Raw genomic sequence first — 17,610 nt, forward strand, 5'->3', positions numbered from 1 at the left:
CGGGGCTGCAGAGATTGCGGTGTCCGTCTTTGGGGTCCAAGGCACCAAGACAATTACAGAAGTAAGCCATGCATATCACTCACTCCCCAGAACACCACCCCCACACCCCCACACGCCCACACACACACACACCCACCCACACACACACACACACCCACACAATGGAGAAAAAAGACATAACCTTGTTTAGGGAAATTGGAGGCAGTGGCAGTTATTTATTACCCATAACCCCTAGCTCATTACCAGCCTGCGTCACCTTTAATTTGGAGGCGTCAGCCCCGTTCGCTTCACCTCTCGACGCATCACGGCTCGGAGACGCGCCGCGAAAACGCCGCCTGAAGAGCGGCAAAATAATAAATAAACCTGAACCAAGGAGCTTTGATCTGAGGAGCAGAGCGCTGCATTTAGAGCGTCTGGATCCTCACGATGACGGCCGGGACGCGCCCGCTAACGACAGCGCTAAGAGGACGTGTGACAGCTAATTATCCAGACGTCGGCCGCACGCAGGCCGCCGGCGTTTGGCACCGGCGTCTCTTCTCGCGCACGCCGCCCGTCTCTGGCCAGGAGAGCCGGGGGTTCTCAGAGTTGCCAGTGAAACATTGAAACGCGCCCAACCCTTGGAATGTTGTGAAGTTGGAGACCAAAGCATTGTCTCAGCGGGGCTCTGAAGCATCCATCTTGTTTAGCGCTGATGTGAGGAGTACCTGGTCAAGGCTGGAGAACTGGAGCGGGTCCCAGACGCTGGGAGGACACCGTCACACACACGAGCATGCAGTCATACAGCACGCATACTCTCAAGTGCACACAATGTACACACACACACACACACACACACACACACACACACACACACACACACACACCTTCATATAGCACGCATACTCACAAATGCACACAATGTACACACACGCACACACCTTCATATAGCACGCATACTCACAAATGCACACAATGTACACACACACACCTTCATACAGGACGCATACTCTCAAACGCACACACACCGCCAGCCGCCAGCCGCCCCCCCCCCCCCCCCCCCCCCCCGGAGAAACAACATTGGATTGTTGGATGAGGAGAAGCCTCTTCTTTAATCGTGTGAGGGACATGGAGGCGGCACAGCAGCAGCACCAAGAACCAAACACTGAAGAGCTCCACAACAGCGGCTGGCAGACTCCTACTCTACCTACCTGTCATAATAAAAGCCCCTCCACCCTCCCAACACACTAATGTATTATTTACCATCATAAAATTACCATCGATCTAACCCAAGACTAGAGTACAAACTATACTACCAACTGTCCCTCCTTATGTATCTACATCTAGCCGTGCCTCATCGCGACGAGTAATACTCCACCATTGACTCCTCCCACAACATGGATGCTAGCCTAAAATCCACCGAACTTTCGCAGACGTTCGCAAAAATCACTGCAGAGCCAGAAGACAAAATAATGTCATCCTAGGGCTGGGCGATATATCGAATATATGCGATGCATCGCGAGATGTTCTCCAGGGGATCTTTAAAATGCCCCTGTCGCGAACATCGAATACAAATTCGCACGCAATGTTTCTTTTTGCCGCCGCCGGCATACTCGTGCTTTCACGCGACGGGGCGACAAGATCTCATACAAAGTGAACGATGCGAATTTCGCGTGATGACAGCCAATCAGCGTTCAACAGCGTGGCCACTGAGTGACATGTGTAACGTAACAGCCAACCAGCGTTCAACCGTCAAACTCGGTGCAGTGGAGTCCGGGGGCAACTGCAGCATGTGACGTGATTGTTGCCGTTTGCGACTCCCGGAGCTCTATATATAATATATAATATAATATAATTGTTTATATAATATCACGGCCAAAAGCTCTGTGCGCCTCCGGATGGCCGTAGCGTGGGGAGCTCATAGGGATTGGGCTTCTCGGGGTTTGTTTAACGCACAGCGTTCCCTACTCTCGCTCTTTCCTGTGGCTCTCTAAACACACTCACTCCCCCCGCCCATTGCGAGTCCACGAGATTCTCATGGACGCGCGTGTGTGACGTAGTCTGGAAGGCGCGCTGCTGTAGGTGTCTGTACCTCCGACCGGTGAGTGAGAACAGCCAGAGAGAGAAAAAAGGATGGAAACTGAGAAACTGCTATTCTTTCGGAAAAAGAATAGCACTGGATCCTTCGTCTGGCAGTGTATATATAATAATTATTATTCAAACTGTTAATAAATAATTAACGGTTTGAATAAATGCTGTGTTGGTAAATCTAACTTGCTGCGATTTTCCTTTTCTTATGTGCAAGTTCTAAATTGTTCCAATAGAAAGCACTAATGAGTTTAAACAATATGTTGTTTCATGTAATCTACATGCAGACTTATGTTTCAGTAATACTAGAATTATTACTGACGTAACATTATGCCAGACATGGTTGAATCGAGCATTTATGATGTGCTCTAGAGGAGTTTCAAAATATATCGAGATATATATCGTGTATCGAGATATAGTAAAAACATATGGAGATATTCATTTTGGCCCAGCCCTGTCATCCTACATCTTACGCCGTAATACACTAAAGCATTGATCAGGTACTACCCATCAAACCCTTATTGATCACAGCCTCAGGTACTGCCTAACACACCATTATTGATCACAGCTACTACCCATCACACTAATATTGATCACAGGTACTGCCTATCACACCAATACTTCATTGATCACAGCTACTGCCTATCAGACCCTTAATGATCACAGGTACTTCCTATCACAGCAGTACCACATTGGTCACAGGTACTGCCTATCACAGCAGTACCACATTGGTCTCAGGTACTACCTATCACAGCAGTACCACATTGGTCTCAGGTACTGCCTATCACAGCAGTTCCACATTGGTCTCAGGTACTGCCTATCACAGCAGTACCACATTGGTCTCAGGTACTGCCATCATAGCCCTCTGCTCCTGTGTTCCTCCCACGTTGGGGGAGTCCCCCTCCCCCAGGCAGCAGTGATCTCACCCCCCTGTAGAGCCCACCCTTCAGAGAGCAGCCAATGAGAGCGAGGCGAGCCCCTAATGAGGATTAATATGTTACACTGAGGTAGCGAGTGGCACAAATACCACCCCCCCGGGGAGATGGACTACATAGCACAGCCGCCCAACCACTGCCTGCTCCCGGGAGACCCAGGGGGGGGGGGGGGGGGGGGGGGGGTGCCGGGGGACTGCTGTCTGTACTGAGATCTTGCTGAGCGCAGGGGAAAAACTGCTTTACTGTGCGAGTGTGTGGGTGTGTGTGTGAGTGTGTGTGAGTGTGTGTATGTGAGTGTGAGTGCGTTCCTCGATGTGAAACCGAGACCAGATCAAAAGCTAAAGTGGTCCGGTGACCATGGTGCCGGTAACCACCGGTCTGAGGGCCGACAGCAGGGCAGCTAAACTCTGGCTGAATCCCGGCGGTCCGTGGCGACCAGTTGGAGGAGGATGCTCTAATCTGTCTGTGTGCCTGTGCGTTTGTGCGTGTGTGCGTGTGCACGCGTGTGCGCCTGCGTTTGTATTCAGCGTGACTCCGGACAGCAGAGTCGGTCACGGCCGAATGGGCAGCCAGGGCTCAGACCCAACTACCCTCTGCTCCAGGGCCGGGAGTGGCTCCTCAGGGCCGCGACCCCCCCCCCCCCCCCACCGACCCACCGGGCCGGGGGCCAGGACAGGCCCTGCAGCGGACCGTTGGCTGGGCTTTAAACGCTGACCGGACCTGGGGCGGAGACCCAGAGCTGCAGCATCACGGTCCACGCTCTACAGAACAGAGCGGTTCACTCTCTACAGAACAGAGCGGTTCACTCTCTACAGAACAGAGCGGTCCACTCTCTACAGAACAGAGCGGTCCACTCTCTACAGAACAGAGCGGTTCACTCTACAGAACAGAGCGGTTCACTCTCTACAGAACAGAGCGGTTCACTCTCTACAGAACAGAGCGGTTCACTCTCTACAGAACAGAGCGGTTCACTCTCTACAGAACAGAGCGGTTCACTCTACAGAACAGAGCGGTTCACTCTCTACAGAACAGAGCGGTTCAATCTCTACAGAACAGAGCGGTTCACTCTACAGAACAGAGCGGTTCACTCTCTACAGAACAGAGCGGTTCAATCTCTACAGAACAGAGCGGTCCACTCTCTACAGAACAGAGCGGTTCACTCTACAGAACAGAGCGGTTCACTCTCTACAGAACAGAGCGGTTCACTCTACAGAACAGAGCGGTTCACTCTCTACAGAACAGAGCGGTTCACTCTACAGAACAGGGCGGTTCACTCTCTACAGAACAGAGCGGTTCATTCCTTAAAGAACAGCTTGTTAGCCATATAGGCAATGTTAGCGTCCGCGGGTTTGATTCCGTCCTGTGCTCCACCTCTCTCTCTCTACCCTCCATCTCGTCCGTAGAAACCCAGCACAACTAATACTGGACGACCACAGCAGACACATGCCTGTCGTCACAGTGCTGGTGTTTGCGGAGTCACCCGTCTGGTCCCTCCTCGACGGCACTTCATCAAAGTCTCGCCCAGCCGGGCTTCCCTTGGCAGAGAGTTGCCTCGCTGAAAGGGGCACCCTGGAAACGCCCCGGTCACAAGTGGTGCGGTCGGACCAGCGATCAGTCGATCACATTATGTCACGCCCTCGCGCCGCCCGACACAGGACGTAATCATACTTGTAGAGATTTATGGGAGGTACTTTCATTAAAGCAAAAGCGATTTGTCACCGTGTTTTATGACCCCACCACCTGGTGGCCCGCTGCTTTCAAAGACAGATTTAATCCCCCAGCAGGATAACTCTGCTGGCGGTCCCAACAGGGCCGCCGTTAGAGCGCCTGGCGGAGGGAGTGTCAGAGGGCCGGCGTCGCCCGACAACAGGCCCTCTGCACGGGATGGGATCCAAACGGAGTCGTCAACACGGCCCCGTATTAATTGTGTTCCTGTCTGCTCCCAGTTAATTACAAAGCGCCCAGAGAGAGGCGGCGGCGGCGGCGCACTCCACTTCCCACTCGTGTGTCACCTTTCATTTCAATCCCCCAAAACGTTTAAATGGCCGCTGCGCTGGATGCTCCTGCGGCTTTGCATCACTGTCACTCCAACTGAAGAAACCCACAACCCCTCCGCTCCAACCGGCTCCCCCCCCCACCCCCCTGCCCTCCCTCCCCCCCCCCCCCCCCGGCCCCTTGCGGAGCCATGTCTGGGCTCCGGCTGCGTCCAGCCTCGACACAAACTCAATTACGGCGGTCCAATTACAAAGTATCTGGTGGCGTCTGAGTGAAGCTCAAACCGCGAGCGCTGCGGAACGCAGAGATGCGTCATCGCTGGGAGGAGAGGGAGGGAATTAAAGTGTCTCTCAGATGGATAGGGCTGGTAGCTCTGCACCCCCGAATACCTGCACCCCTCCTCCTGCCAGCCCCTGGAAAACCTTCTGTCGTCGCTAGCTCACCGAGCTTGTGTTCGCTAGTGTTAGCGTATGCCACCAACGCCAATTCATACCTGCATACACATCTCCATAGCCATACTGAAGCAACGCCAAAAAACGAAAACGCCACATCGGAACACGTTCACATCGGAACACGGTCACATCGGAACACGGTCACATCGGAACACGGTCACATCGGAACACGGTCACATCGGAACACGTCACATCGGAACACGTCACATCGGAACACGGTCACATCGGAACACGTCACATCGGAACACGGTCACATCGGAACACGTCACATCGGAACACGGTCACATCGGAACACGTCACATCATTCTTAAAGTAGCGGTTCCAATGAGAGTGGTCGTTGCTAACAGCTGGGTGCCAAGTACCTGGAAAACTGTGCAACAACAGTCTTCCCTTTTGGTGCTCTTGTCATCAATAAATATATAATTCAATATGGCAATTTGGTTCATGTCATTTTATCTGCGGGGGCGTAAACACTTTCTGGAGGGAATCAAACCCCTAGCCCTAACTCTAAAAAGGCTACACAATATACACCGTAATCACAGAATCAAAAGTACATCTACTGAGTGTTGCGGTCTTTCCATCCTGTCCTAAAAACCTAAGTTCCGTCGCCGTGGCTGGCTGGGTTAGGATAACATGGTTACGGTAGCGCCATCACACCTGCTGATGCTGCTCGTCTCCACGTTGGAGGGAACAGAGAGGGATGGCCCTTTCTCTTCTGCTCCCTCTCAATACGCCTCCGTACATCCTACCTGCAGCACAGCATTAACCGAGAGACGTGATAAGAGAAGGGACATAAACAGGCTCCAGATGCAGGACTCTGAGCTGCAGCAGACCAGAGTGTTCCCCGGCCACTCCGAGCGTTTGAAGCCAAACCGTTGGAACCCTGCTTTAAGAACTCTCACGAGGAGGACCACGTGGCTAAGGAGAACAGCGCCGAAACCGCACATTCAACCACGCAAATATTATCACAAAGCAGTTGTTTTCAATTTCCGTCTCCGTGTTGTTAATTTGGCTCCCGGGCGGTAATGACTACAACTTCAAAAGACACGGGGAGAACGTGTGAGGAGCCTTGAGGGAAGCGGCGAGGTTAAAACGAGGTCAGCGCGCTGTAATCGCGGGGATCTGAGACTTTGCACCAAAATATATATTCCCCCTGGGGTTCGGCGCATTTCTGTTGGGTTTCGCACAGCGCTACACCAGAGCCCCTCCTGCTAGAATACACAGAACTCCAGCAGAGCCAAACAGTCTGATTATCATCCTCACATTCATACCGTGGTCCGTGCTTTTTACAAAAGGCATCACAGAGATAAACTCGTACACAAGTGATACTAAAATAAGCAGCCGCTTTGATCCCAACACAATAGTGGGGGGGGGGGGCCGGGGGGGGTTCCCACGACGCACGGCTCTGAGGACGTAGAGATGCTGGAGTGCACTGCAGCCAGCATGCACGCAGCGAGCGTGCACGGAGCGAGCGTGCACGGAGCGAGCGTGCACCGCAGCGAGTGTGCACGCAGCAGCAGCAGCAGCTGAGCTCTGAAATGCTGCAGAAGCGCATTTCCAGCGGGGGTCCACAGCACCAAGCCCCCCCCCTCCCAACCCCCCTAGCCCCCGCTGACTGCAGCGCTGGCTGCTGCATGCGGCGTGACCCACTTTCGGCTCCGCAGCAGAACGCACGGTACCTTATGCTGCCGTGGGATGCGGAGGGGGGGGGATCTATGAAGAAGAATAAATAATAATGATATTACAGCTGCTCACTCACGCACACACAGTCACACACACACACACACTCACATCCAGACACACCACCTTCTAGGCACATTGTTAAATAGAGCACCTGACAATGGCAATACCACCACACACACAATGCACACCACGCGTCAATCAGACAGACTGTACTGTAGAAACATAGTCACACATCAGGTTTGGTTGACAGGTATGTCTTAACAGAGATGTGTGTGTGTGTGTGTGGGGGGGGGGGGGGGGGGGGTGCAGGCTAGCATCCCTGTCAAAGCTTACAAAGCTAATCACCACCATGTCCACTACCCACAATCCTCCTCTGCTCTACGGTGCCCTGGCCAGAGGGCACGCCACTCTGGTCCCTCCATCCCTCCGATAGTGTCACAGCCTGTCTCGCTCGCTCTGATTGGCTGGGGATTCAAACAGTTTGTCAACAGAACAAGAGGACGGATGATTAATGACAACATGTTTTCTCATTTCAAATCTAATCTAGGAGGAGATGGACACACGTTATCAGGACTAATGGAAAGCTAAGAGCAATACAGCGCCTCTTCACAACATTAATGAGCGAGAGCGAGAGCGAGAGTAAAGAGGGCGAGAGAGAGAAAAGAGGAAGAGAGAGTGAGGTAAAAGAGGGAGAGAGGGACCAAGCCATAGACAGAGGGAAAGAACCCAGAGAGAGAACGAGAGACGGACACCTATGATCATTGTATAAGTTCTGAGCAGTTCCGGTTCTTTCTGGATTTCTAAGATACCAGAATACCTCAGAAGTCATTTTCAGCAGCAGGCTACATTTAACGCTTTAGGGGAAGTTTCAATGGAACGATGAATTATATATCTCAATACATTACCATATAGAATACCTTTTAATATGTATACATTAATATCTGCCTATATTAAAAAGATACAGATTAATCATGTACTTTATTCAACATATAGGCATCGGCCATAGCAACAGCTATACGTTCTGTCAACACTATAAATATATATCGACTTCACCATAATAGACTTTCAGAACACTGACGTTGGTTTAAACCTGTCCCCTTAGGAAGGGGAAGGTAAAGGTTAACTGATTACTGAATAAGCCTCATGATGTAAACTCCAACCGCAGCGGAGAACTGCCTCACTTTACAACAAGCAACAGACTCACTCGTCTCAGACATCTTACAACCACCCCCAAGATATCAACATCATTATTCATATTCATATTCATATACAGATGCTCTTCTCAAAGCAGCAGACCAGATCGGACCGTTTGCAGGTGAAAACATTGTATATTAACTGCCTGGCCAGTAGATTCTCCACTCATGAATGGATCATAATGAGCAGGTAGGGGTGAGGGGTCATGATACTCTAGGAGGCCGACAGGTAGACTGCTGACATGGGAGATCGAACCCAGAACCTTCACTGCGGTGGTCAAAGATCCTAACCAATAGTAGGACCAGTAGCAAAAAAACATTACAAAGAAAACACAGATGGATGGACTTAGTGAGGTCGTATTTGCACACAGTCCATTTCATTGAAGCGTGCTCCGGAAAGGTAAATAAATAACCCAAAGAGGGATGAATATATTTGAACACATCTGATCGGTGTTTGCTCGCTAGGCGAGCCACTCTGTATTTTTCCACTTCATTTGTATGTAAAAGTGATAAATACTGTGTGCTCTGGCCCCGGGCCAGACTAAACGCCTGCGGTAATTAATGAGAAGTTTAGGAGAAGCGCTGGACAAAAGCCGCCATCGTGGGCGTGGAGAGAGCACACAGAATCAATGATGGGCTTTCACCTTCACACGCTAAACGACTTCCTCTCTGATCTCTCCCAGCCACACACCCCTTGGGAGAGAGGACCCAGGAGCCTGATTGGACAGCAGCAGCAGGGACTCTGGTTGTGTGTGTAGCGGTGGTGTCTGATTGGTCAACAGCAGCAGGGACTCTTGTTGTGTGTGTAGCAGTGGCGTCTGATGCTCTGTGTGTGTATGTGTGTGTGTGTTCGCGCGGAGAAGCATGTGGGTCGAGACCTAAGGGCCACGACGCTGCGTGGGGGCCGACTGACAGATGGAAACACGTTACGGTGAACCAGGATGACAGCTCCGCTTAACACATCGATGACGGGGGACTTAAAAGTTTGTTCTGTAACTGGAGGAAGAACTCAACCTTCAGGTGGCGTTCCATCCACACATGAATAACTTCTTATGTACCAGACACTGACCGCTACACTTTAGATCTCTGGTAATGGCCAATTTACATCTAGGGCATTTAGCAGACGCTTTTATCCAAAGCGACTTACAAAGAGAAACAATACGTCTCTGTCGGTACAGTAAGGATGTTCATAGAACCAAGTGCCAAGCACAAACAATCGCTATAGGTTAACAGATTCCCCGACACAACGAAAAGTAGCTAGGATAAGACATAACATAACTAAGTCTGATTACTAAATACAACATACAATAAGTGCGTACATTAGGTGCCAGGACGTACAACACACAATAAGTGCGTGATAGGAGGGTTGGGTCAGAGGCTATGCAGAGTGTAGGTGAACTCTGAACAAGTGAGAGTCGAGTTCTTTGTGGAAGCTGGTGAGCGACTCTGTACGAGTATTATGAATGATGGCTCTGAGGCAGCTCCTTTAGACGGGATTCTCAATTCAAAATGGCCGCATTATAAATGCCAAGCTTGCATTCTTTTTTTGCTACGGAACTTTTTTGCTAGACAGCAATTTTGTTTGTTATTTGATTTTCCCGCCTTTCTCTCCATCCGACTGAAACTCTTTCTGGGTGTTCTGCAGCACGGACGACTGAGTTTTATTATGTTTTGAATGATTTTTAATCCTGGTGAACCACAGTGGCAATGGCAGGTTTAACTACACGATAAAAGGAAACGAGGCGAGCCTGGCTGATCTCCTTCAGGACCCTTCTACTAGTCCCCAGACACGCCAGGACGGGAAGCTACAGGCTAACAACGGGCTCAGCGCTACACACAGCGCAATGCACAGCCAGGCACAGCGCTAGGCATAGCGCTACACACAGCGCTACACACACCCGAGCTCAGCGCTACACACCGCGCTACACACCGCGCTACACACCGTGCTACACACCGTGCTACACACACAGCCTCACACGACCCCCTGCTCCGCTCTCCTGGCCCTCCAGACGTTTCCATTCCACGGTCTCCTTCCACAGATGCTCTGCTTTCCCACTCGTCCACTCTCCGTAAATTCTCCAATTATCGATCATTACGTTTGATAGTTTTCCATTAGGCGCCGCTGCTCGCTGAAGACCTCATCGCCGCGTTCGCATCAGCGCCGATCGAGAGAGTTCAGGAGCCGGGGTGCGGACGGCTGCTGGGGGCCAGGAGCTGCCGTTCAGGAGGCGATGTTCTCGTTGGTTACAGACCGCTGGGCACCCGGGGGAGCGCTGGAAGAACCTAGGAAGAGCCGCGGAATCACCGCCCCCCCCCACGCTCAACACCACCCCCGCTATCTGTGATACTATGAGATACACTATTAGATACGGTTGCATATAGGCAGGGCAACTTTATTTATGTAGCACTTTTCATACACAAGGCAGTCTCAAAGTGCGTCACATAAAAACATTGTCACAATAAAATAAAATAATAGATTAGTAAAAGGAAACGTATGCAAAAACAGTATCTAATATACTACTAGATACTGTTAGATATACTACAAGATACCGTTATATATATTACTAGATACTGATAGATATACTATAAGATACCGTCGTACTAGATACTGTAAGATATGCAGTGCAGCTCAGACCATCCCCATCTCTGACTCTCTAACGAGAGTGTTTAATTGAATTCAAAGGATTTCATGAGGCCACGTTTTAATCCTCTTTGTTTCATGTAGTTAGTTTAGTGCTGGGATTCTTCCCCCCAGTTTGGGCTCCAACCTCAGACTCCTATTAAAGGTCCGTGAATTATTGGTTTTAAAAGGTCAAGTGCCGTCGTTGTTTGTTGTTCCAGTGTGTTGAGTGTGTAGAGCATTGTGAGGGCTCAGCGCTCTGTAACACGCCCGTCCACCGTCCCTCTGATCCCTCTGTTGGCTCATGGTGTGGAGCCAAAGCTGCCACGAAGTCTCCATTGGTCTCCTTCATCATCAGCCCTGATTCACAAAGCCAGACACGACGCCGTCTGGACCCCGCCCAGACTGGACGCACTACCCCCCAGACCCCCAGAGTCCAGACCCCCAGAGTCCAGACCCCCAGAGTCAGACCCCCAGAGCTAGACCCCCAGAGCCAGACCCCCAGAGTCCAGACCCCCAGAGTCAGACCCCCAGAGCCAGACCCCCAGAGTCAGACCCCCAGAGTCCAGACCCCCAGAGTCAGACCCCCAGAGCCAGACCCCCAGAGCCAGACCCCCAGAGCCAGACCCCCAGAGTCCAGACCCCCAGAGTCAGACCCCCAGAGCCAGACCCCCAGAGCTAGACCCCCAGAGCCAGACCCCCAGAGCTAGACCCCCAGAGCCAGACCCCCAGAGCCAGACCCCCAGAGCCAGACCCACAGACCCCCAGAGCCAGACCCCCAGAGCCAGACCCCCAGAGCTAGACCCCCAGAGCCAGACCCCCAGAGCTAGACCCCCAGAGCCAGACCCCCAGAACCAGACCCCCAGAGCCAGACCCCCAGAGACAGACCCACAGACCCCCAGAGTCAGACCCCCAGAGTCAGACCCCCAGAGTCCAGACCCCCAGACCCCCAGAGCCAGACCCCAGAGTCAGACCCCCAGAGCCAGACCCCCAGAGTCCAGACCCCAAGACCCCCATAGCCAGACCCCCAGACCCCAAGACCCCCAGAGCCAGACTCCCAGAGTCCAGACCCCCAGAGCTAGACCCCCAGAGCTAGACTCCCAGAGTCCAGACCCCCAGACCCCCAGAGCTAGACTCCCAGAGTCCAGACCCCCAGAGCTAGACCCCCAGAGTCCAGACCCCCAGAGCTAGACTCCCAGAGTCCAGACCCCCAGAGCTAGACTCCCAGAGTCCAGACCCCCAGAGCTAGACCCCCAGAGCTAGACTCCCAGAGTCCAGACCCCCAGAGCTAGACCCCCAGCCCCCAGAGCCAGACCCCCAGAGCTAGACCCCCAGAGTCCAGACCCCCAGACCCCCAGAGCCCAGACCCCCAGAGACCGAAGAGAGACAAACCCACATGACCTCCTGATCGGTTGCCAGAAAGTAATCACTTTGGAATTTGTCTAATCCGATTGGACGGCTGAGGAGCGGCGCGGCCAGCGGTAATTACTTCGCCCCCCTGCGGAGCGCGGAGCTGAGCCACATTCCTCCCCTAGCTGCCCCCGGAGGCACGCACGCCACCGCAACACCGCGCCCTGTTTAACTTCCTGTCCGCTCCCTCGGCCTGCTGGGTGACGACGGCTCTACGCAGACCTCCACCCCTCAGTAGGTCGAAGACCGAAAACTGCAGGGATGCGCAACACAGGCCAGGGTTCCTCAGCTCACCTTCAGATGCTAACGGGGGGGGGGTTCCTTCTCTTCCTGCAGGCTCCAGGACGTGGGGCCTGCTGGGCCGGAGAACCTCCCAGGAGGGCATCAGATCCACGGGGCCTGGGCAACAGGGAGGAGGGGGAAGACATAAATACATCAGAGCGGCTCACAGGACCTCGGAACATGACCTACAGCTGGCAGGCTCGTTACGCAACGCGCAGAGGAAACATTCCCACCAGTGAACACAGCTGGTGGTTACCGGCCGGGCCAACGCTGTTCATCATCTCAGTGTTTCTTTAAGAAACACGTTGTTAAAGACATCAGTCTGATGGGAGGGGATTCAGTGACTAATTACTGATCGGCAGACTTCAGTGAAAGTACTTTAAATTGTTTCTGTGATACGGATGCACGTCTAACAACGCAATTACTCAAGCAGTGAGAATGCCCAGCGCTTGTGTTCACACACACACACACACACACACACACACACACACACACACACACACACACACACACACACACACACACACACACACACACACACACACACACACACACACACACACACACACAAAGATCACAAAATATATATAAATCTATAAACCGTGTCAGGACGAACGTTGATAAATGGCGTTGATTTTCTCCGGGAGGGGGGCCAGACATCCCTTCCCATACAGGATTAGGGGGCCCTCAGAGGCCATTACTGGGGCCCTCAGGAACCATTAGAATCTGTGAACCCCCAATTACTCTGCTGCCTCTTGATTTATGGGTTGATTTTTAATGACACATTAAAACGCAATTAGCGTCCCTATCAAGAACAAAGTGCCAGCGTGTAGCGATGCTCTTTAGGAGTAAATGCACAGCCTCCCCCCCGTCAGACGCTGGGTTAACCCCCCCCATCTGAAAGAACGAACGGCTGAACCACGGCCATTAACCACTGCTGGAGCTCCAGCTGAGGGAGAGAGATTTCTGATTGGAGGAAGTATTTGCTTGACATCGTGCAACCCAACGTAAAGCAGTAAAGTGACTCTTGTGACTGGACACGTTCACGATCAGATCAGATAGGAAAACAAAGCAGCTATGAAGGGTCAAGGAATTACCTTCCATTTTCCATCCACAGTTAAAATCATGTCCTCCTCGTCCTTAACGGAACCAAGAGCTTCAGGAATGTGACGGAGTGCGGTCCCATTCCAACCAATGAGAGCATGCCTAAGAACATTTAAATATGTCAAACTAGGCTACAGAAGCGAGAGGCGCGTCCAATGCCCTTTACAAAGTCTTTACAAAAGGAGGGCGACAGTCCTGATGTTCAGTGAAAGGACGGCTAAATGCAGTCGTAGCGTGACAGTCAGCGCTCATTGAAGCCACGTGCTGGAACCCGGCCGCGCTGACCCACTGGCTGAGCCCCAGGCAGGACAGGGACAGACGGCAGGACAGCCCTGGGACAGACGGCAGGACAGCCCTGGGACAGACGGCAGCACAGCCCTGGGACAGACGGCAGGATAGCCCTGGGACAGAGGCCTTCCTGGGCCGAGGCTGGTACTGCCTGTACAGAGAACCCCCAGCGCTCGTCTTTACTTGACTTCCATTGATGGTTCTGTGGATCTCTGCAGAGGTCGTTGTCGCCCGACTCCGTCAGGCCTGGGGTGCTTCAAGGCCGTGAGGAGCTAAACCCCGCTTCCTCTGGATCGTCGACTTTATCGTGACACTTTTAGAAAGTGCTCATTTTGTTTTTCCCTCTTTAAACGTCCACATCCTTTCAGTGCGAAATGTTTGTTACGTCTGTCGTGCTCCTTTTCATTTCCTCACCCTTCGTCTTTTTTCATGTAGGATATAAAGCTCTAACTCTTATGTTTGTTAATAAAGTTATTCATATCAGAAACCTTACCATCGACGTCTGACTGAACAGATCATGGGTGAGCGGCCAGATCCTCCGGAGACACGCTCCATATGGTTTAGATGTAACCGTTTAGTTCCGACCAGTGTCAGCGAGAGTTACTCAATCAAACTGGCGCGGCTAAAGTTACCGGGACGTAAACGCGGTGACATTTACATTTCTAAATATACATGAAATGCGGCCATCTTGGCCTCTCCTCTGGGTTGGTGTTGAGAAAAGAATCTGCCGAAGGGAATCGATTCGTCATGCCTCAGGAACTCCCTGCAATCAGGGTCTATGGAATGCACATGTGGCCAAATCTCTGTCACATAAACCCTTCCTTTTCAATATAAGACGTACACCATTTTAAGCTAAATGACAACCGACTCATGTTGTGAAATGAACCGATACTTGAAAGAAAAGGTTCTCATTGGTCAATTATGTCGAATTAAGATACAATTATTTTCCATCACTAATGCTGGTGCTCAAAGCAACAGCCTAATGAGCATTGCAATGATCACTTGTTAGAATTGTCAGATTTCCACTGGTTTAAATTTTAATTCCACATTATCACTAGGCTGAAATATGTTATCTTGATACTCAAAGCGGGCCTTAAATGGTGTCCTTATCAAACTACTGTTTGATAACCAACAAAATGTCCTTGTGAGAAAACTTTGCAAAGCAAACGTAATTAGCTGGACCGATAAAGACGATCTAATTTCAGGATATGTTGCAGGGCTCCCAATGAGAAGCTACATGGTTAGGGTTAGAGTAGGGCCCCGAGGTCCGGCCCCCAGCGAGGTCCGGCCCCCCAACGAGGTCTGGCCCCCAGCGAGGTCCGGCCCCCAGCGAGGTCCGGCCCCCAACGAGGTCCGGCCCCCAACGAGGTCCGGCCCCCAGCGAGGTCCGGCCCCCCAACGAGGTCCGGCCCCCCAACGAGGTCCGGCCCCCCAACGAGGTCCGGCCCCCCAACGAGGTCCGGCACCCAACGAGGTCCGGGCCCCCAACGAGGTCCGGCCCCCACAGAGGGCCCACAATGTCCAGAGGATCCGGTCCCTGAAGTCCGGCCCCCTGAGCGAGGTCTGGCCCCTGATGTCCGGCCCCCCGAGGGCCCCTGAGGTCCGGCCCCAGAGGTCCTACCTGGAGCCACCCCAACACGAGGCTCCCAGCCCCCAGCCTTAGTAAGCGGTAGGCCAGCTGTACTACCTGCTAGTGGCTGTGGATAAAGCGTCTGCTAAAGGACTAAACAGCAGTAAATAGTGGGGCTGAGATGGGGGGGGGGGGGGGGGGGGGGAGGTGCTGAAGCGACCCATTAAAAAACAGCAACGTCAGCGGACACCAGAAAACAAACGATGCCGACTCCGGCGCTGAACTCCAGCATCGTATACAACGTCCGCCTTCCGGCCCGCGGCGCTCCCAGCGGAGGGGAACCCCGACGCCCGGCTCAGACGCTCACGTCTTAAATCTAGAAACACTACAGCGCAGGTTCTCCCTCGGGTCCTCAGCGCCAGGTTCTCACGGCACTATTCACCTCCCCTCCACGCCGTAAAGCCGTCAGCACCGCCTTGCCCGTAGCGCCGTTCAGCTAAATCACCGGAGCTAACGGCCCCGCTGCAGGTTAAAGAGGCAGCTAGCCTAGCCTAGCCTAGCCTAGCCGCAGACAGACGGCCCGTTTCTCTTGGTTATTTACAGATGAAACCGGTATAGGCTGGATTCTGAACACATCCAGGCTGTTGATGGAAGGGGTTGGTTTCTAGGAAGGGGTGGAAATAGCAAAACTCCAAGAATTACGTATTGATTGACAATGGTTGGTTGACATTGAAAGCGTTGCTGGCAGTCGATATTATTTTGATATATGCGGCCTCAAACATCCTCACTGCTCATGTAAACCATAATCTAGGGCCATATGATATAACTGATTTTTAGACTGACAAATTATTCTTGAAATGGAGTTAAATTGATTAGACCTTCAGTTAAATGCGGCAGTCTATAGTGTTTAACGATGCATTGGATCAGTATTACAACTTATTGATTAGGGTTCAGAATTAGTATCTACTGTAGAAATAAGCCATGGGTCAGTTCTGTCTCGATATCCATATTTCACATCACTGGATGACTTATTTTAATTTCTTTCCAATAACAAAACCCACATATTGGTGAACAGAGCTCAAAGCCAAGTTGGGCTCTGTGTGAATTATCTTTGTTCGTCATTGCGGCTGATTGTTGACATGGCGGCCATCATCCGTAATACCTGTCAGCCATCATCAACTGCAAGGCCTTCTGGGAAATAATATTTGTTTCAGCCGGAGTCTCCCTCAATCAATCATGCAAATTACCCCTCACCTTGCAATATTTATGATAATGCAACCAATGACGCCACATTAATTGCGGCCATTTCTCAGCACGCGGGTTGGGGTGACAGCAGAATGTAGAAGAAGAGGAGAAGAGGAAGAGATGTTGTGGGTGCTGGAGGCCCATCCATCACAGCCTTTGTGTTGCGTGGATATTACACCTGGCCTGACATTCATCTGTCACCAACCCCTCACATTCCTCACTTATTCATAATAAACACTGGAGGGAACGAGGAGCGTTTACAACCGGAGACACGCTGAATTGAAACTCACATTTCAGGACGTGGGCCTGCTCTTTCATTTCTAAACGTCCATGTAAAAAAAATGTAATAATCACCTTTATGGATTTTGAATACAAAGCGCAGGAAGAAAATTTGAAAACATCCCACCATTCAAATGTGAACTTCTCCTACGAGGTTCAACGCCATTTGTGGCTGAATGACAACGAAGCACAATCTCATTAAAAACCGCCATGTGGGATCGACTTTTAGCAGTTATTTCATCTGAAAAGGCTATGCATATGCAAATTGACGAAAAAAATACCATCTGATACATTCCAAGAAGAAAATCACTTAAATTAATACCGATGTAAAACACTGAATATAAGAAAAGAATCCAACTCAACAAGAGAAATCACCAGAAAACGTAGAGCCGTTTATTATGCAACCTCCACGGAGACCGAAGGCCCCAGACACCTTCAGTCTGCGTTCTGTCGCAGACCGACGGCCCGCACACACACATTCAGTCTGCGT

The 17,610-nt window shown here is 51.7% G+C and overlaps 1 protein-coding gene across 1 annotated transcript; it reads left to right on the forward strand.

Annotated features, from left to right (window-relative positions):
• Nucleotides 1–426: 426 nt before the first annotated feature.
• LOC130374880 (uncharacterized) lies at nt 427–12,133 on the forward strand. The gene is made up of 2 exons (XM_056581858.1): nt 427–591; nt 11,426–12,133. Exons 1-2 carry the CDS (start codon nt 427–429, stop codon nt 12,131–12,133), a joined length of 873 nt encoding a protein of 290 aa, XP_056437833.1.
• Nucleotides 12,134–17,610: the final 5,477 nt, after the last annotated feature.

The sequence above is a fragment of the Gadus chalcogrammus genome, chromosome 21, assembly GCF_026213295.1.
Source record: "Gadus chalcogrammus isolate NIFS_2021 chromosome 21, NIFS_Gcha_1.0, whole genome shotgun sequence".
NCBI classification, from domain to species: Eukaryota; Metazoa; Chordata; class Actinopteri; order Gadiformes; family Gadidae; genus Gadus; species Gadus chalcogrammus.